Below are 12,363 nucleotides of genomic sequence, written 5' to 3'. Positions count from 1 at the left end.
ATGTGCATATATGCGTGCGAGCCATGGTTGTCAAAAAACTTGTTGGCATAGATTGGCAGCCACATCTGTGTCAGCTCGCTCCAGGGCAGCTGCGGCAGAGTGTGAAGAGTGAATGAATATGAACTGAGCTGCAAACATGGTAGGGCGGCCGGATTAACCGCAATCGAACCGAAATCACAGTTTGAATAAATGCAGTTAGGAAATCACAAAGGCTGTCTTATTTTGCATAGAAACGTCTAACCCTGTAGTTTAGATCTGTACAAATGTGTTCTGAAATGTGATTGTTGGATTAATCTTTGTCGATAGGTGCGTTTAATCTAATCGCAATTGCAATGTTTGTCAAAAAAAATCCCAATTACATTTTTTTTTTTTCCCAAATCGTCCAGTCCTATTTATAGAACTGGTGCATTATGAACTAAAAACATTCCAAAACCACCCAAAATTAGACCAACATTGCAAATTCAAGTAATTTAACCTCCAGAAGTGCGACTTTTTGCAGTGTGTGTAACAGTTATTGCGGTCCCCAGCTCCATGTGCTCAACTATAGCGTCGTCTCATACTCTAGCCTTTCCTGGACCAGCGCGTCGTCCTTGTACTGGAGCCTAGGGGGAGTCAGCGAGCAGTCCACGGCGAGGATGGCCTTCCGGATGCTGCGGTCTAGAACATGACGTTCCCAGGCCGGATACCTGTTCCGGCAAAGGTCGATCTTGATTACAGTTTCTTCGAGTCGGGGCGGGCGGGACGAGGGCGTGGAGGGAGCAGTGGGTCGAACCTGGAAAACCGCGGCGCTCCCGTCCGTCACCGAAGCCTTCTCCCGCTCCAGAGTGGACAGCGCTCCTCCGCGGTTGGATCGAAGCGAGTTGGTGGCGCCCTCCGATGGCAGCGTGGAGAAGTGCGCGGTGGGGTCGAGGTTGAGGCCCTGGCCGCTGGGGGAGCGACCGAAGCGCGGGCCGTTGGGGTGGAAGAAGGCGTAGTACATGAGCATGAACAGGACTCCGGTGAAGAAGGAGCTGAAGATGACACAGAGGGCGGGGACGGCGAAGGCGTCGGTGGAGTGCGGAGCTCGGTACAGGTACCACAGAGTACTGAGCGCCGCGTTCTCCACCAGGATCACCAGGTAGTAGATGAACAACCGGAACCTACAGGAGAGGTCAGAGGTCAGACATTAGAACAGAGCTGCATGGGATTTACAATAAACTTGGGCTGTGCAATTCAAGGGTTTCAGATGAACAATTCCTTCTTGATTTGAAGGACTCTGAAGGACCCAGTGAGGACCTTTCCTCTTTCAAAAGTGATATTATTTTGATTTTCTTAATTGCTATGACCACAGAAGAGGGTTGCCATAGCTTCAAACCCATGAATTATCAAACTTTAATCAAGACTTAGACATTCTAATGTTCAGTGATGAGCTTGGGTACTTAATAGAGAGGTCTAAAATCAGTCCTTCGTGAAAAGTAAGATATTTTTCCTAAGACATGGACTTGAAAGAGTTTAAAGTCATGGTGAAGGTGAACCTGCTACGAGCTATGGGCTAACACTTGTTATCAGTCCCAAAACCACAATGAAACCCATTTATCTCATAGTGATTAAGCTCACCGCTCCACAGATCTGACCTCAAACTTGGCCTGGTTCCGTCCCCAGCTTGTCTTACTGCTTAATGCCATACTGTGGAAATTCCCAGGCAGAGCAATAACATCTCCATGGAGACAAGCAGAAGGGTGGACCCTTCATCAGAAAAGTGACATCTTTATATCCAGGCTCTAAACGGTTCTGTTCAGCTGTGCATATGACAGAAAGCTTTTTATTCTGCTCTTCTACTTTAATGTTTATTTTATGATGATTATTTGTGATTATTTATGTTTTGATTTGTTTGTGCTGTGATTTTAATGTCTTTCTCATTCTGTAAAGCACTTTAAATTACTTTGTGTGCTGTGCTGTACAAATAAACTTGACTTGCCCTATATAAATAATCTCATAGAAGTCTTACTGTGTGTGTGTGGGGGTGGGGGGTGGGGGGGGTGTATTATAGAAGGTCAATGTGTCTTGTTCCATAAACTGTGGATAATGACAAACAGCTGAAGGAGCCATGTGAGTCACTGATGTTCAGGACGAGAACCACTGAAAACTGAACAACACAAAAACACAACCAACACAACATAACAACAAACCTACACAACAGCACAACCACTCAACAACACAACCAACACAACTACAAAATCACACAACAACACAACCAACACAACAACGCAATCACACAACAACAACAACCAACAACAACCAACACAATAACACAGCACAACCACACAACAATACAACCAACACAACCACACAGCAACACAAACACACAACAACACAACCATACAACAACACAACCACACAACGACATAACAACACAACCATACAACCACACAATGACACAACATTATAACAATACAACCACAAAACCACACAATAACACAACAACACGACTATGGAAGCACACAACAACAAAACCACACAACCGTACACCAACACAACAACACAACAACACAAACAGATGACAACACAAGGGCTGAAATAATCCAAATGTTTCTAGTGTAGGTAAATGAGGTTTACACAGTGGAGCACTTCCTGTATCACCAGATGACATCACAAGGTGGAAGGGAGTGTTTTCTCTATAAGAGAAGCACTCAGCCTTAATGTGCAGAGTTTGTGTGTTAAACATGTGTGAATCAAACAAAACACAACTCCAGGTCTGTTTGTGATGAGGAAACTACATTAGAACATGTAAAAACAGTGTAGCGTGTGCTCTTTAAATAGTAATCACTTCAGACTTCATCATCATAATCGTCGTGCTCGCCGTGTCCAGTCTCACCGTGTGCGTCCCTCTTTGACGTTGAACCAGGAGAAGATGTAGATGATGCCCACCACCATGTCGAACACGATCTCCTCCCACTTGGTGATGCAGTAGTCAGTCTCACAGTGAACAATCCAGAAGGTCATGACGCACCAGTGCAGGACGATGAAGAGGCCGAAGTAGAGCTGGAACACGGAGGCGAAGAGGGCGAAGGTGATGACACGCGCCGCCATCGTGAAGAAATGCCAACAGAACTGAAGAGACACGCCCAGGTAACTCATGGAGCGTTTATCTTCCCGAGACTCACGCAGGGACTTCTGATACGAGGCCAGAGCCCACGCCAGAGACACCAACGAGGCAGCAGCTGTCATACCTGAAGGAGAGAGGAGGGGAGAAAGAGAGGAGGGGAGTAAGAGAGAGGAGAGGAGTAAGAGAGGAGGGGAGTAAGAGAGAGGAGAGGAGTAAGAGAGGAGGGGAGTAAGAGAGAGGAGAGGAGTAAGAGAGGAGGGGAGTAAGAGAGAGGAGAGGAGTAAGAGAGGAGGGGAGTAAGAGAGAGGAGAGGAGTAAGAGAGGAGGGGAGTAAGAGAGAGGAGAGGAGTAAGAGAGGAGGGGAGTAAGAGAGAGGAGAGGAGTAAGAGAGGAGGGGAGTAAGAGAGAGGAGAGGAGTAAGAGAGGAGGGGAGTAAGAGAGAGGAGAGGAGTAAGAGAGGAGGGGAGTAAGAGAGAGGAGAGGAGTAAGAGAGGAGGGGAGTAAGAGAGAGGAGAGGAGTAAAAGAGGAGGGGAGTAAGAGAGAGGAGAGGAGTAAGAGAGGAGGGGAGTAAGAGAGAGGAGAGGAGTAAGAGAGGAGGGGAGTAAGAGAGAGGAGAGGAGTAAGAGAGGAGGGGAGTAAGAGAGAGGAGTAAGAGAGGAGGGGAGTAAGAGAGGAGAGGAGTAAGAGAGGAGGGGAGTAAGAGAGGAGAGGAGTAAGAGAGGAGGGGAGTAAGAGAGAGGAGAGGAGTAAGAGAGAGGAGAGGAGTAAGAGAGGAGGGGAGTAAGAGAGAGGAGAGGAGTAAAAGAGGAGGGGAGTAAGAGAGAGGAGAGGAGTAAAAGAGGAGGGGAGTAAGAGAGAGGAGAGGAGTAAGAGAGGAGGGGAGTAAGAGAGAGGAGAGGAGTAAGAGAGGAGGGGAGTAAGAGAGAGGAGAGGAGTAAAAGAGGAGGGGAGTAAGAGAGAGGAGAGGAGTAAGAGAGGAGGGGAGTAAGAGAGAGGAGAGGAGTAAGAGAGGAGGGGAGTAAGAGAGAGGAGTAAGAGAGGAGGGGAGTAAGAGAGGAGAGGAGTAAGAGAGGAGGGGAGTAAGAGAGGAGAGGAGTAAGAGAGGAGGGGAGTAAGAGAGGAGGGGAGTAAGAGAGAGGAGAGGCGTAAGAGAGGAGGGGAGTAAGAGAGAGGAGAGGAGTAAGAGAGGAGGGGAGTAAGAGAGGGGGGGGAATAAGAGAGGAGGGGAGTAAGAGAGAGGAGAGGAGTAAGAGAAGAGGGGAGTAAGAGAGGAGGGGAGTAAGAGAGGAGGGGAGTAAGAGAGAGGAGAGGCGTAAGAGAGGAGGGGAGTAAGAGAGAGGAGAGGAGTAAGAGAGGAGGGGAGTAAAAAAGGAGGGGAGAGTAAGAGAGGAGGGAAGTAAGAGAGGAGGGGAATAAGAGAGGAGGGGAGTAAGAGAGAGGAGAGGAGTAAGAGAGGAGGGGAGTAAGAGAGAGGAGAGGCGTAAAAGAGGAGGGAAGTAAAAAAGGAGGGGAGAGTAAGAGAGGAGGGAAGTAAGAGAGGAGGGGAATAAGAGAGGAGGGGAGTAAGAGAGGAGGGGAGTAAAAAAGGAGGGGAGAGTAAGAGAGGAGGGAAGTAAGAGAGGAGGGGAATAAGAGAGGAGAGGAGTAAGAGAGGAGGGGAGTAAGAGAGAGGAGAGGAGTAAGAGAGGAGGGGAGTAAGAGAGAGGAGAGGAGTAAGAGAGGAGGGGAGTAAGAGAGAGGAGAGGAGTAAGAGAGGAGGGGAGTAAGAGAGAGGAGAGGAGTAAAAGAGGAGGGGAGTAAGAGAGAGGAGAGGAGTAAGAGAGGAGGGGAGTAAGAGAGAGGAGAGGAGTAAGAGAGGAGGGGAGTAAGAGAGAGGAGAGGAGTAAGAGAGGAGGGGAGTAAGAGAGAGGAGAGGAGTAAAAGAGGAGGGGAGTAAGAGAGAGGAGAGGAGTAAGAGAGGAGGGGAGTAAGAGAGAGGAGAGGAGTAAGAGAGGAGGGGAGTAAGAGAGAGGAGAGGAGTAAGAGAGGAGGGGAGTAAGAGAGAGGAGTAAGAGAGGAGGGGAGTAAGAGAGGAGAGGAGTAAGAGAGGAGGGGAGTAAGAGAGGAGAGGAGTAAGAGAGGAGGGGAGTAAGAGAGGAGGGGAGTAAGAGAGAGGAGAGGAGTAAGAGAGAGGAGAGGAGTAAGAGAGGAGGGGAGTAAGAGAGAGGAGAGGAGTAAAAGAGGAGGGGAGTAAGAGAGAGGAGAGGAGTAAAAGAGGAGGGGAGTAAGAGAGAGGAGAGGAGTAAGAGAGGAGGGGAGTAAGAGAGAGGAGAGGAGTAAGAGAGGAGGGGAGTAAGAGAGAGGAGAGGAGTAAAAGAGGAGGGGAGTAAGAGAGAGGAGAGGAGTAAGAGAGGAGGGGAGTAAGAGAGAGGAGAGGAGTAAGAGAGGAGGGGAGTAAGAGAGAGGAGAGGAGTAAGAGAGGAGGGGAGTAAGAGAGAGGAGTAAAAGAGGAGGGGAGTAAGAGAGGAGAGGAGTAAGAGAGGAGGGGAGTAAGAGAGGAGAGGAGTAAGAGAGGAGGGGAGTAAGAGAGGAGGGGAGTAAGAGAGAGGAGAGGAGTAAGAGAGGAGGGGAGTAAGAGAGAGGAGAGGCGTAAGAGAGGAGGGGAGTAAGAGAGAGGAGAGGAGTAAGAGAGGAGGGGAGTAAGAGAGGAGGGGAGTAAGAGAGGAGGGGAGTAAGAGAGAGGAGAGGAGTAAGAGAAGAGGGGAGTAAGAGAGGAGGGGAGTAAGAGAGGAGGGGAGTAAGAGAGAGGAGAGGCGTAAGAGAGGAGGGGAGTAAGAGAGAGGAGAGGAGTAAGAGAGGAGGGGAGTAAAAAAGGAGGGGAGAGTAAGAGAGGAGGGAAGTAAGAGAGGAGGGGAATAAGAGAGGAGGGGAGTAAGAGAGAGGAGAGGAGTAAGAGAGGAGGGGAGTAAGAGAGAGGAGAGGCGTAAAAGAGGAGGGAAGTAAAAAAGGAGGGGAGTAAAAAAGGAGGGGAGAGTAAGAGAGGAGGGAAGTAAGAGAGGAGGGGAATAAGAGAGGAGGGGAGTAAGAGAGGAGGGGAGTAAAAAAGGAGGGGAGAGTAAGAGAGGAGGGAAGTAAGAGAGGAGGGGAATAAGAGAGGAGGGGAGTAAGAGAGGAGGGGAGTAAAAAAGGAGGGGAGAGTAAGAGAGGAGGGAAGTAAGAGAGGAGGGGAATAAGAGAGGAGGGGAGTAAGAGAGGGGGGGAATAAGAGAGGAGGGGAGTAAGAGAGAGGAGAGGCATAAAAGAGGAGGGGAATAAAAAAGGAGGGGAGAGTAAGAGAGGAGGGAAGTAAGAGAGAGGAGAGGAGTAAGAGAGGAGGGGAGTAAGACGGGAGGACAGTATTGATGAGATGTGGGGTAATGCCATGTAGAAGCTGGTCAGTCTAAAGCTGCAGTTTACCTTACACATTCTGAACATCCTATCCATCCTATCCTATTTCAGAGATCAGAATTTTCCATTAAAGTGAAGCTAACAACAACTAGCATGCTAACCATAGACTATATATATAAATGGACATAGCTAACCTGCTAGCCACCATGCTCCACATAAGAAGTGAGTATGGGCACGCTTCCAGCTACATCGACTCTGGCTCCAATTCACTTTCAACTGAAAAACTGTGGCTCATCTCTCTGTAACTGCTGCTGTCAGACTTGTCACTTTGGTCTTAAACCCTCAAACTGTGGCTTGTGGAGCCAAATGCGGTCCTCAAACCAATTTTTCTTGGCCCTCAAGATCCAGGTGAATTGGCCCATATTACCTGAAACAGTACTTTTTACTGTGCATTTCTGAAAATCTACTAACTGCCCTGCCCTGCTCTGTGTTTTTATATGTGGCACTTAATGAGAAAAGTTTTGACACCTCTGTCTTAAATGTTCGCATTAACCTGCTCTTCATAATCCTGGTGTTTTTATTTCGCTATTGTGTCCGTACATCAAGATATGAACATTAACAACAAACAGATCAGGTGCCTTCTTTCCCCAAGGTCGCTCTCGCTAGCGTTAGCAATAGATTTGATTGACAGTGTTGCTAAACCAGCGAGGCGGGTGGGAAGGGGCATTACCTTCAACAGCCTTGCTCTGGATTGTCTCTTTGGTTGCTATGATACTCACGGTCGGAATTCCAAATCTGGAACTCGGCTCTGAGATCTGCTTATACAATATGTCTGTACTGGGGCAAGACACATTTTACTTAAATGCACAGGAAAAATCAGGTAGGAGGAGTGAGCGAGTGAGCTGAAGATTTGATATTTTTTGTTATTTATCTGTAAAAAGGCAGATTAAGCTCACAAGTCCATTCTGGATGGATGTATCCATCCATCCATTTCCTTCCGCTTATCCGGGGCCGGGTCGCGGGGGCAGCAGTCTAAGCAGGGACTCCCAGACTTCCCTCACCCCGGACACGTCCTCCAGCTCCTCCGGTGGGACCCCAAGGCGTTCCCAGGCCAGAGAGACATAGTCCCTCCAGCGTGTCCTGGGTCTTCCCCGGGGCCTCCTCCCGGTGGGACATGCCCAGAACACCTCCCTAGGGAGGCGTCCAGGAGGCATCCTGAGCAGATGCCCGAGCCACCTCAGCTGGTTCCTCTCAACGTGTAGGAGCAGCGGCTCTACTCCGAGCTCCTCCCGTGTGACTGAGCTCCTCACCCTATCCCTAAGGGTGCGCCTGGCCACCCTACGGAGGAAACCCATTTCAGCCGCTTGTATCCGCGACCTTGTCCTTTCGGTCATTACCCAGAGCTCATGACCATAGGTGAGGGTAGGAACGTAGATTGAGGTAAATCGAGAGCTTCGCCTTTGGGCTCAGCTCCTTCTTCACCACAACGGACCAATACAGCGACCACATCACTGCAGACGCTGCACCGATCCGCCTGTCAATCTCCCGCTCCATCCTTCCCTCACTCGTGAACAAGACCCCCAAGGCCCCGCTTTATATAAATACATTGTTTTAGTAGTTTTAGCATGAACTCCCCCTGCAGGTGTAGTCTTGTGAGTGCAGTTTAGGTCAGATACATAGACATAGTTTATAATAGTTCTGAGAGCTTTGCCACGCCCTAACCAGCGGTCTAAAGCCGTGTGTTCTGTACCTTGCACGGGCTGCAGTTTGTACGTCTGGATGATGATGCAGAGCTGGAGCACGAGCTGAGGAGCACTCTCCAGGAACGTGGCCAGAAGGTGGAGCATGCTCACGTCTGCAAACTCATACACCATCCTCCAGTGGAACCTCCAGTGCTCTGAGTCTGAAGAACGTCTGCTGCGGATCCCAAGGTAGATCGTGTGGAAGTATCTGCGGACAGAGACGGAGAGAGACGAAGGGAAGAGGGGGAGAGAGAGGGAGACAGAGGAGGAGAGGCAAGGAGAGCGAGAGAGAGGGGGGGGACAGAGAGGGAGTAGGGGGAGGGAGAGAGAGAAGGACAGAGAAGGAAAGTGAGGAAGAGAGAGATGTACAGAAGAGGAGAGGGAGTGAGGAAGGGAAAAAGAGAGAGAGAGGGAAGAGGGAGGGAGAGAAAGAGGGAGGAGGGGGAAGGAGGGACGGAAGAGGAGAGAGAGAGAAAGGGACAGCAGAGAGGGAGGGAGGGGAGGGAGATAGGGAGGAGGGGGAAGGAAGGAGAGCAGGACGAATGGGGGGGCAGAGGAGGCAAGGGAGGGAGGGAGAGAGAGAGGAGGGGGAACAGAGGAGGGGAGAGGGAGAGAGGGAGGAGGGGGAAAGAGAGAGATAGAGAGGGAGAGATGGGGAGAGAGGGAGAGAAGGGGTGGGAGGGACAGTGGGGGATGGAGAGAGAGGGGGGAGAGAAGGGGGAGAGATGGGGAAGGGGGGGGAGAGGGGAGAGAGAGGGAGAGATGGAGGAGGGAGGGAGAGAGAGGGGGAGAGAGAGGGGGAGATGGGGGAGGGAAGGAGAGAGGGGGAGTGAGAGAGAGAGAGAGTAGGGGAGAGAAGGGGGAGGGGGAGAGGGAGAGAAAGGGAGGGAGAGAAGGACAAAGAGAGTAGGGTGCAGACAGATGTGAGAAAGAAGAGAGAAAAAGGGTGAGAGTGTTATTGCTGTTGGAGCCACATCTGTCTCATTCTGCCCCAGGGCGACTCTGGCTACAGTCAAAAGTCACCACCATCAGAGACGGACTGAGGAGAGGAGGAACTTATAGAGAACTGTGTGGCATGATTTGAACAGAAACAGGTTCAATATTCACTGTTTTTGAAATAAATCTCCAAACTTATGATCCACAAATGTTGATCCTTCTCATTATTTGTTTGAGATCAGCTCCACTCTTTCCTCTGTCTCTCTCTCCCCCTCTTCTCCTCCTCTCTCTCACTCTTGCTCCTGGAAAATAGATTCTTTCATACAGCATTTCATTATATAAAACTTTTCCCATTCAAAAGATCTTAAATTTTGTTTTCAGTTGTTAATCACTATGGTAACAGTCCTAATAATTCATTCCACAACTGATAGGAAAAGCCTTTGCTGCTCCTTCTGAGATCATAAAGACAAGAATATAACTATACCTTCTGGCATTAAAGAAACACTATGTCACTTTTCAGATTTTTTACTGAGAACAGGCTCATCTCTCCACAGATCTGACCTGCAGTTTAGCCTGGTGGTGTCTGCATGGATAATAGTGTAATAACTGAGATTTTGTGGTGGTCCAATGCATCTCTGCTGTTAAGATTAAGGCGTGGGGGGTTCTGCATGCAGGTCTATGGCGTAATGTTCAGCAGTTAGCATTGTGGTATTGATGGTTTATACATGTTTGGTGGAAAATAGGCCTACTTTCTAAGCACTGAACCGTCTGCTGTAGTGTAGGAGTAAAGCAGTTCAACTAAGGCTAAAAACAATAGCTGGCTTCAAGGTTAAGCGTAGGTGTAAGTGCTGTAATGGTCTGAATGAGTTTAGTGAAGGTTTACGAAGACACAGGATTCAAACGTGTTTAACAGAATATATGACCTTCAGATAATTGTGGCTGTGTCTAAAAATCCCACAGTTCTGGTCCTTGATCTGAATGTCAGGTGCACACTGAACACGCCTGTGTGACAGTGAGTGATATGAATGTGTCTGAACTGCACTGTCAAAACCAGCGCGTGTGTTCATTCATTCATAACGTCTTTGTAACAGAGAGCCATGTTAGGCCCTATAGGCCCCAAATGCACCATGGAGCTTAACACAGGCCTACAGATGCTAAAAGAGCTGACCCTGTGAGGAGGCAACAGATTAAACAGTTTAAAGTTACACTGACAACAGCAGATCCACCTCAAGCCAATGTCTGAGCACACGTGCGTTTAGCTCAGCCCCCAGTCATGACCCTGAATCTGGTCTGAACCTGGTCTGAACCTGGTCTGATCCTGATCTGAACCTGGTCTGGTCCTGGTCTGGTCCTAATCTGGTCCTGGTCCTGGTCTGGTCCTGGTCTGGTCCTTGTCTGGTCCTGGTCTGGTCTTGTGCCTTCACTGACCCCTCATATGAGCAGACAGCTGGATGTATAGATACAGAGTAATAGGACAGAACAGACACATATATGAGCGGCTCGTACCTCCAGACCTGGCCCAGCTGCAGGATGTGGATCACGGACTGGCAGACCCACACGCAGCAGCGGTACGCGGGTCTGCGGGCCTCGGGGATCCCGGTGCCGGTGGCCGTGCTGCCGGTGGTGGTGTTCTTACTCGCTGTGGAGGCCTGTCTCTGCGGGGTGGAGGGCTGTGGTCCCCGGACGTCCGCGTGAGAGGCCGAGCAGCTCAGCAGCTTGTTCCCGTCCAGCTGTGTGCACTCCGCGGCGCAGCCCGCGGGACTCTCGGTGCTGAAGTCATGAACGAACCAGCGGAAACTGAAGAGCTGCACCGAGAAAGAACCGAGCACCACAAAGAAGAGCGTGAGGCCGAACCACCAGTAGTCCCGCCGGAGGTAGTAGTCCACCGACAGCCACACGTCCGTGCCCACGTCCGCCACGTACACGGCCACGGCGGCCAGCACCCACAGCGCGTCCCACACCGAGTACCGCTGCTCGGAGCCCGGGCGCATGCACGCGGAGCGCGGCCCGCAGCAGCGCGAGTCCCCGTTCACGAAGTCCCCCTCCGCGGGCCCCAGACCTGGCCCCGGGTCCGCCTGAGCGCCCACGTGCAGCCCCTGCACCGAGCCCGCGTGCTCTGAGTTGTGCAGCGGCGTGAAGGCCACGTCGCTCTTCTTCATCTTCAGCACTCCGTCTGATTTAGCCGCCATCATTAGCCACAGAAGCTAACGCACCGCCCTGCTCACCGCCCTGCCGCTATCCCCTCCTCCCGCTCCGCGTGGCCGCCTCTCATATCACTGCGCGGACCGTCCCGAGCGGACAGGCCCCGTCATGAGGCTCCGGTACCAGGCTCCGAGGCTCCGAGGCGCTGCGCTCCGGGCTAACGCTGCTCCGCTCGGGCATGAGAGAGAACCGACCGCAGCCTCTTCCTCAATGACATCATCCCCAGCTCTCCTCTCTCTCCTCCCTCACTCTTTCTCCCTCTCTCTCCCTCTTTCTCCCTCTCTCTCCCTCTTTCCTCTCTCTCTTTCTCCTCCCCCTCTCTTTCCTCTCCTCCTCCTCCTCTCTTTCTCCTCCCTCTCTTCGCTCTCTCCTCCTCCTCTCCTCTCTCTCTCCTCTCTTTCTCCTCCTCCTCCCCCTCTCTTTCTCCTCTCTCTCTGCTCTCTCCTCCTCTCCTCCTCTCTCCGTGTCAGAGTCTCCTCTGTTCAGTGTGTTCTGGTTTAAACCCTGGTCTGAGCAGTTTCAGCACCGCGGACAGCGCCTCAGCCTCTGCTCAGCCTGTGCACACTGCGGTTCACCTCGGCTCTGTAGTTACTATGTATCTTTGGTTCACAGGCTTGTTCAGCTTGTTCAGTGTGATAATATAATAAATCCTACACAGGCCTACAGCTGAATAATTGAAGGCCTCCTCACGCCGCAGCTGTCAGGGTCTGAAACATGAGCCACCACTTTTATATTTATGATTTAAGTCACTCACGTTTCATTCATAAGTCTACAGTCTGTGCTCTGCTGTAGGCGACACAGTGACTCAGTAGTTAGCGCCTGCACCTCACCTCTAGATGAGTAGATGTGCTACAGGTGAGATCTGCAGAGAGGCGAGCCCACTCACAATAAAAATGTATGTTTTTCCAAGGTTTTTCCTTTGCAATAAAACACCTGTAATTACTGAATTAATTAAGTTTAAACATGAATGCTGCACTGTTCCAGGCAAAACATTCATATCTTTGTGCAGACCTTCCACCAGAAAAGTTACG

General features: G+C 50.5%; 1 protein-coding gene across 1 annotated transcript; it reads right to left on the bottom strand.

Annotated features, from left to right (window-relative positions):
* Positions 1-541: 541 nt before the first annotated feature.
* Positions 542-11,322, bottom strand: xkr4 (XK related 4). The gene is made up of 4 exons (XM_033982705.2): positions 10,637-11,322; positions 8,203-8,402; positions 2,855-3,209; positions 542-1,139 (listed from the first exon to the last, which is right to left on the bottom strand). The coding sequence occupies exons 1-4, from the start codon at positions 11,320-11,322 to the stop codon at positions 542-544; spliced, it is 1,839 nt and encodes a 612-aa protein (XP_033838596.1).
* Positions 11,323-12,363: the final 1,041 nt, after the last annotated feature.

Source organism: Periophthalmus magnuspinnatus, chromosome 17, assembly GCF_009829125.3.
Source record: "Periophthalmus magnuspinnatus isolate fPerMag1 chromosome 17, fPerMag1.2.pri, whole genome shotgun sequence".
Taxonomy (NCBI): Eukaryota; Metazoa; Chordata; class Actinopteri; order Gobiiformes; family Gobiidae; genus Periophthalmus; species Periophthalmus magnuspinnatus.
The sequence above is the reverse complement of the archived record's forward strand: the minus strand, read 5'-3'. Positions and strand labels throughout refer to the sequence as shown.

Bases quoted from the DNA above. Each gene is read 5' to 3' on its own strand.
- xkr4 (XM_033982705.2), bottom strand. From the start codon at position 11,322: ATGATGGCGGCTAAATCAGACGGAGTGCTGAAGATGAAGAAGAGCGAC. The intron at 8,403-10,636 runs GTACGAGCCGCT...CTCTGTCCGCAG, and splicing joins CAGCTGGGCCAGGTCTGGAG to ATACTTCCACACGATCTACC. The intron at 3,210-8,202 runs GTACAGAACACA...TCTCTCCTTCAG, and splicing joins CAAACTGCAGCCCGTGCAAG to GTATGACAGCTGCTGCCTCG.